The sequence below is a fragment of the Pinus tabuliformis genome, chromosome 1_1 (genome assembly GCF_031772625.1).
Source record: "Pinus tabuliformis cultivar Carrire ecotype Pingquan chromosome 1_1, CPIR1, whole genome shotgun sequence".
In the NCBI taxonomy this organism is placed as follows: Eukaryota; Viridiplantae; Streptophyta; class Pinopsida; order Pinales; family Pinaceae; genus Pinus; species Pinus tabuliformis.
In genome coordinates, this window is record NC_142297.1 from 969,778,374 (window position 1) to 969,786,298 (window position 7,925).

At 38.0% G+C, this 7,925-nt stretch overlaps 1 protein-coding gene across 1 annotated transcript; it reads left to right on the top strand.

Annotated features, from left to right (window-relative positions):
* Positions 1 to 295: 295 nt before the first annotated feature.
* LOC149217738 (uncharacterized) lies at positions 296 to 5,361 on the top strand. Its single transcript, XM_089393073.1, has 4 exons — positions 296 to 1,074; positions 1,189 to 2,383; positions 2,501 to 2,767; positions 2,855 to 5,361. The coding sequence occupies exons 1-4, from the start codon at positions 578 to 580 to the stop codon at positions 5,318 to 5,320; spliced, it is 4,425 nt and encodes a 1,474-aa protein (XP_089249199.1). The 5' UTR covers positions 296 to 577; the 3' UTR covers positions 5,321 to 5,361.
* Positions 5,362 to 7,925: the final 2,564 nt, after the last annotated feature.

The window sequence follows — 7,925 nt, forward strand, 5'->3', positions numbered from 1 at the left end:
ATATAGTATTAACAAATTAGAAATTAATTCATGTATTTGAGATGATGGGTGCTATATACGTGCGTGTACATAAAGATTATTTTGCACTACAAAAGCTAAAGAGTTTAATAATCCCCTGGTTTCGCGAGTAAATGCAAACCTCCGTTGGCGAGGATAAAGACCAGACCCGGGGGGAATTGCTCAGGGCTATCTGCAAATTGCGATAGTGAAGGGCTTTACGACATGCGCTATTTCCCTTGTCTACCGCCTTCCTCACACATCTCTGTCACCGAAAATGAAATGAAATCTATGGTCCACATGGACGAAAGTCTCACAAATTTCCTATACCGCAAGAAACAATTGGAACGCGTGCACTTTGGCATCTGTGTAAAAGTTATGGACGAAATTCGCACGAATTTCCCCTACGATATGAAATAATTGGAGCGCGTGCAACTTTGGCATCACAAAAAGTAGGACTGCTTTTCTTTTGAAGGAAGGAAAGCTGAGAAGACAACTCTCTGCGTTTGGCTTTCTGTTTCATTGCATTCACTTCATCTCGCTCTGATTTCTATCTATCCAATATCAAATACCACTTCTAATGGCATCTTCTTCCTCCATGGCCTCTCCTGCTTCGGCTCCCTATCCCCGCTATGACGTTTTTCTCAACCATCGCGGGCCTGATGTTAAGGCCACTTTTGCCAAGGATCTCTATCATCGCCTTACTTGCTCTGGATTGCAAGTATTTTTGGACGACCCAGAAATGAAGGCTGGATGCGACATTTTCCCGCAAATAGAAGCAGCTATTGGAGTCGCCTCTGTCCATGTCGCGATATTCTCTCCACGTTATGCAGAGTCCAAATGGTGCCTCGAAGAACTCGTCCTCATGGTTACTTCCATGGAGTCGAGGGCTGCTGTTATTCTTCCAGTGTTTTACAACGTAAACCCTTCTGAACTCCAGTATGCAGGAAGATACACGGAAGCCCTTCGCATCCACGAAGAGAAGAAGCGATATGATTTGCAGACCATTCAGAAATGGAGAGACGCTCTTTGTCGTGTGGCGAAAATAAGCGGCTTTGATTTGGATGCCTTTAAGGGGTAAGCATCTGCCACTATCCCAATCTGTAATTTGTATTTTGTTTGCTTGATAGTTACATAACAGCTTAGTTAGGGTTTTCTCAGTTGTTATCTTACTTCTCAATGATTATTCAGCAACAATGAAGAGCTCTTGGAGAAGGTCATAGAGACCGTGCTGGAAAAGGTTCCAAAACCACCGTTGGATGTGGCAAAATTTCCAACGGGTTTAGAAGAAAAAATGCAAGAGCTTCAAACTACAGTGCTATCGCATGAAGAAGGGCGCCCGGAGGCCAAAGTTGTGGGGATCGTGGGTGCTGGTGGAATCGGAAAAACCACGCTTGCCAAAGAGTATTTTAATCGTCATAGATCAGAATATGGAGCATCTTCCTTTCTGTTCGATGTGCGGGAAAAGGCAGCCAGAAAGTCTTTACATTCTCTACAGATTAAGCTAGTTAAGGACCTTAAAGGTGTAACTATCCAAATTGAGCGGTGGGACGAAGGTATAGGGCAACTTAAAAAGAATCTCAAAGATTGTCAAGTTCTTGTAATATTAGATGATGTAGACCATTTAGATCAACTAGATGCCTTCTTGCCAATTAAGGATGTTGTTCATCCAAGGAGTTTGATCCTGTTTACAAGTCGTGACAAGGGTTTACTTATAAGAGCAAGAATTGCAGAGTCATCCATCTATCACCTTAGGGGGCTCAATAGAATACACTCCCGACAGCTTTTCTGCTCGCATGCCTTCTCTCAGTTAGATCCACCGCCAAAATATGAAAATTTGGTAGATGGATTTTTAAAGGCCTGCGATGGATTACCGCTATCGCTGAAAGTAATTGGGTCTCGTCTTTATGGCGAAGATGACCAATGTCTTTGGCAGGAGGTACTGGATGGACTTAGCCAAACACTACCTGCTGACATAGAGGCAAAACTTAGAATTAGTTATGACTCCCTGAGTGAAAAGGAGCAGCAAATATTTTTAGATATCGCTTGTTTTGCAATAGGAGAAGATATGGATAAGTGGATAAAAATATGGAACGGATCAGGTTGGCAAGGTTTGTCAGGCTTCAGAAATCTCCAGTACAAATGCCTTGTAGAGGTTAGCATGCCAACACTGGAGCAGTGCCTGCCCTTCGATATAGGTACTTTTGCTAGTTTTGACTTCAGCACTGACATATTCTGTAAAGATAAAGAAATAAGAATGCATGATCACCTCAGGGACTTGGGGAGACATATTGCCGATACTGAGGTGCATTCTTCAAGATTAACGGCACATCGTGTTTGGAATTCCGGAGAGAGACTTCGTGATCTGTTGGAAGAATCACCATCTGTAAGTGCTTCGTTCATCGCAACTTTTGAATATGTTAGCAACTTCCAAGATTTCCTATTCCAAGTAAGCCCACTTTTAAAAATGCTATACTATCTATTGTTTTTGTAATCCGAATAGGTAAATCCAGAAGTGCGCGGAATTTGCAGCAAGGAGTTGTTGTCATTGAATGAAGCACAAGTGTCGCGGATCAGGAAATTACAACTTATGGATACTCAAGGCTATTATGTTGAACGCATCTTACCTTCGGTGCGCTCACCAAAGCTCGTATGGCTTCGCTGGAAGGAGTGTCCCTTCGATTCCCTGCCTTCTTGGATTCCAATGCGGGATTTAAGAGTTTTAGAAGTTTCCGGGAAAAGATTAGAAAGATTGTGGGAGGAACAACAGGTACGTAGATGTAGCTGTAGTAATTTATAAATGAGAATCAGGATGCTTTTTCTTTTTCTTATGATGATGGATGTGTGAACAATGCAGGCGCCTTTGCAGTTGGAGGAATTGATTATTGATGCTCCACTTTTAGAGTTTCCGAAGTCAATAGGACAGTTGAAGCACCTTCAAAAGATTGTGCTACAAAACGCGGTGCTGCAAGACGTTTTACTGCCGGACGTTGTACTGCGCCTTCAACAGCTGTCTGCTTCTTATTCGGGAGCTCTTCTAAGAACCGCATTGCCAGAAGAATTTTACGATCTTTGCTCGTTGAAATATCTGATACTAAAAGATTGCAAAAGTTTCACCGACTTTGGAGATTTGGGTAAATTGACAAATCTCCAACACATCTCCTTGGAAGGATGTGAGAATTTCAAATATCTTCCAAATTCCCTGGGGAACTTGTCAAATCTCCAATATCTCAGTCTGCAGGGGTGTGAGAGGTTGAATTATCTTCCAGATTCCCTTGGGAATTTGTCAAATCTCGAATATCTCGATCTGGAGTGTGAAAGTTTGCTTAATCTCACAGATTCCTTGGGGAATTTGTCAAATCTCCAATTTCTCCGTCTGTGTGGTTGTGTAGAATTAAAGATGCTTCCAGATTCTCTGTGGAATTTGAGAAATCTCCGATGTCTACGTATCCAGATATGCCATGGGTTGGAGACGCTTCCAGGTTCTTCCAAGATGCTTTCAACAAATATTCAGGAGATCAATCTGTATGGATGTACAGGTTTGAAGATGCTACCAGATTCCTTAGGGAGTCTCACAAATCTCCGACACATCTGTTTAAATTATTGTCATCGTTTAGAGATGCTTCCAGACTCTTTCGGGAATTTGACAAATCTCCTACACATTAGTCTGGAGGCGTGCATAAGTTTGAAGAGGATTCCAAACTCCTTAACAAATGTGAATCTCCAACTCATCAGTTTAGAAGACTGTATAAGTTTGGAGATGCTTCCAGAGTCCTTTGGGAATTTCACAAGCCTCCAAGGGATAAATTTGAGAGGGTGCAGATGTTTGGAGAAGCTTCCAGATTCTTTTGGAAATCTGACAAGCCTCCAAAAGATCTATCTGAATGAGTGCACATGTTTGGAAATGCTTCCAGATTCCTTTGGAAATCTGACAAGCCTCCAAGAGATCTATCTGGAAGGGTGCAAAAGGTTGAAAATGCTTCCAGAGTCCTTTGGAAATCTGACAAGCCTCCAAGAGATCGTTCTGAAAGGGTGCGCATGTTTGGAAATGCTTCCAGAGTCCTTTGGAAATCTGACAAGCCTCCAAGAGATCGATCTGAGAGGGTGCACATGTTTGGAAATGCTTCCAGAGTCCTTTGGAAATCTGACAAGCCTCCAACGTATCGGTCTGAATGAGTGCGCATCCTTGGAAATGCTTCCAGAGTCCTTTGGAAATCTGACAAGCCTCCAAGAGATCAATCTGAAAGGGTGCGCATGTTTGGAAATGCTTCCAGAGTCCTTTGGAAATCTGACAAGCCTCCAACGTATCGGTCTGAGTGGGTGCAAAAATTTGAAGATGCTTCCAACTTCATTTTGGAATCTATCACAACTTAAACATCTGCATTTGAGCTCAAGTATGACCATTTCCAGTGAAACACTTGGAAATATAATCAGCCTTGAATGGTTAGATGGGGACGACTATTGTCTCCGAAAGGATTCATCGCTTCCCCAAGTTGCACGTCAACCGTGCTTGGAAAGGATGACTTTGCTGGGTACAAACTTGAAAGAGTTACCGAGTGATATTGCAGGGCTAAGCAATTTGGAACTCCTGAAGTTAAGAAGCCCTTCGCTGGAAGTGCTTCCACCTTCGTTCGGTTACCTGAAGAGTTTGAAGGAACTGTGTTTGTATGGATGCCAGAAATTGCAGTGTCTGCCCGAGTCCATTGGACTGTTGACTCAGTTGACAGAGTTGAGCATAGGTGAATGTGGAATACAATACTTACCACCAGCTGTCATGAAGCTGAACAATCTGGAGAAGCTAAGAATATGGCTATGTCCTTTACGGGAACTTCCGTTTAAAAAGGAGGATGTAGGAGGAGTAGGAGGAGTGAAGTTGAATGAATTGGATTCTTCTTCCGCTGAGAAAGGTATGATGGTTAAGCTAGAGGAGTTATGTCTTTTAAAGACAGAAATACGGGAGATATCCTTTCCGGAAGGTGTTTGTCCCAACCTTCGCGATCTCAAGATCTCTTGTTGCAGTGATCTAGTGCAGGTTGGGGCATTGCCCGTAACACTGCGACTGATGGAATTAACTTCTTGTAAGGCATTGAGGAAGATAGGAGGGCTTGATGGTCTCGTGGAGCTTCACAGGCTGAGGGTAAAAGGGTGTCCTATAGAAGTGGATGAGCTGCTGCTTCCAGCTCAAACATTGAAAGATCAAGAGCTGGTTACTTTCGGCGACATTTCCGAGGAAGAGCGTGATGCAGAGCAGGTAGAGTGTCGTGCAGCGAAGGATATCTTTAGAAGTATTCCTTGTCGTTGTGATTCGCGGTACAGTATGTAGAGCTTCGAATAGAGGCATTGGAGAAGGCTGCAGTGCAGTGGAGGATTATTTCTTTGGGCTTTTTTATTTCTGGGTTTTTGTTATTGGTTTAATGATATTGCTATTTATGCCAAGTGGATGACTTTTTTCAACTTTTAGTTGAGGTCTGTTCCTCGTGATCAACATTTTCGCATTTTAATTCTTCTCATCAAAAGTTAAATATCCAAGCGATTTTTTATTCACAGACAAATTTGTTTTATAATATTTATAATTTTATACACGATTAGAATAGATGCAGATGAGTTTGCACATCATAATCGACATACTTTTTAGTTACAAACTTCTACTTGTATCATTTTATCCGAACTTTAACTATTTTTATTAAATTTTAATATATTAATTATTATAATTTTATACACGATTAGAATAGATGCAGATGAGTTTGCACATCATAATCGACATACTTTTTAGTTACAAACTTCTACTTGTATCATTTTATCCGAACTTTAACTATTTTTATTAAATTTTAATATATTAATTATATTATTTATTAGATTAATATTTTTTAAAATAATTAATTATTAATTATTTATATTTAAAATAATTTTGATTTTAAAATATACATATTAATAATTATAGAAACATTTATAATATTTTAAAAACATTTATAATATTATTAAATATTATTAAATATAAATAAATAATAATATTATTAGATAATTTAAGAAAAACAAAAATAATTTGAAATTTTCATGAAACATATTTCCATGGTATATAGTTCCATTTTATGTAAGAAATTTAAAGTTAGATTATGTTGTAAATTTTTAAAATTAGATTTAATTTTCATTGTATGTAATTTTTTAAAAGTTAAATTATGTATGTAAAATTTTTAAAGTTAGATTTTATATATAATTTGTCGAGAAAGTTATTTGGTGTACATTTTAATTTTAAATGATTAAAGTAAATAGAAGTTGGTTTAAAATTTACAACTCACTTTTCTAGATAAATGTTGAAAATGAAAATCTTATATATCTAATAAAATTTATTTTTATTTTGTAATAAAAAATTAATATTAGTATTTAATTTAGGAAATTTTATTATATAAATTTATTTTATATATATATATATATATATATATATATAAAGAGGATATGACTTACACAATTAAAAATTTAAGTTATTTATGAGGTGTAAATTAGTTGGTTTGAGTGGGGTTTGGTCTCTATTAGATTTGAGGTTCAAACTTCATAAGGAAGAGTTGAGGATGAAAACCATTTTTGGGGAATTAAACTATCATAAAAAATATTTAATTGAAATCAAACTTATCTTGATAATACCATTTCATAACCCTTAATATTTTATAATTCATGATGTTTTATAATTCATTTTTACATTGAATCCATTTCCATACCATTCTACCAAAATTTTTGTGACCAAGTGTTTATAATTTCATCATAATATTTTCCACAAAGATTCATTTGTGTTCTTTAAAATGTAGTCCTATTAAATATATAAGACTTTTTGGAGATAAATCGAGCATTTCATGTTCATTTAGATTCATTTAAAAAACTTAGTTACGAACTAATTTTTTTAAAACTTTTTCAAAATTTAGGTGTGGAGATGATTTGGAAATAGAGTATAAATACCAATATCTTGTTAAATTATGCAACTACGGTCAAATTCCACATTGGACAACTCATTTGATGGAGATAATGATTGCATTGAATTCCTCTTTTTGAGAGGACCAAAATTGACCAAAATATCATCTAATTTAGATAAGGGAAAGTGTATTTTTGAATTATAAGCCCACATGTGTATATTTAATCAAGTCGGCCCTAAAGCAAAGTGGACACCCTTGTTAGGCTATAAACACAAGTTACCTCTACCTCATTTGGACATCATCATGAGGCACTCTTCTATTCTCTTTCTTGGTTTTGGCTCACACAAGTCTGAGGCACGTCTGTGGAGGAATGGGCTTGCTCGAAGATGAAATTGTAGGGTTTGAAGCTTACATCTCTATTTTAGGGTTTTGGGCCTCAGTCACAGACATGATACAGGAAGAACTCAACCACAGTCACTCGTTGGACGACTCATCCATGCAACTAAAGCATCTTAGTTGCACACACAACACGTCCTCCATGCGACTGGAATCTAGGGTTTCAGAATCACAGTCGTTGGCTTTCCAAAGGCTAACTTCAACCACAATCGATGGATTATAGGTTCAAGGGAGTGACTGGAACCTCCCAGTTGCACGCATGACTCCTCTTCTATCCGACTGGGACTTAAATATTGGTTTTCAATTATCCTTAGTTTTTGCTCATTACCCAAAGTGTTCGGTAGTTGACCGCAAAGATTGATGGTTCATTACAAGCTTCGGAATTAGGGTTTTCAATATGAGCATTGTTGGGTTCATTTCATGGTTGTTGTTTAGTTGATTTTTTGTTGGATAGTTGTATTAATGAAGAAAAAATTCATGAAGATCACCCCTATGAAGACACCTTTGATGGAAGCAAGAGAGGATGGAGGAGACCTAAGAGAATTTTAGGGTTTGAAGGAAACCCATGGAAATTTGATTATTAGGATTTCAATAATGCTATAAGGTTAGGGTTTGAAAGAAACCCTGGTT

What these genes read in the sequence shown, in the direction of transcription:
- LOC149217738 (XM_089393073.1), top strand. Translation starts at nt 578, where the DNA reads ATGGCATCTTCTTCCTCCATGGCCTCTCCTGCTTCGGCTCCCTATCCC. An exon ending in GATTTGGATGCCTTTAAGGG is followed by an intron (nt 1,075 to 1,188) that starts GTAAGCATCTGC and finishes ATGATTATTCAG; the next exon opens with CAACAATGAAGAGCTCTTGG. An exon ending in TGTTGGAAGAATCACCATCT is followed by an intron (nt 2,384 to 2,500) that starts GTAAGTGCTTCG and finishes TAATCCGAATAG; the next exon opens with GTAAATCCAGAAGTGCGCGG.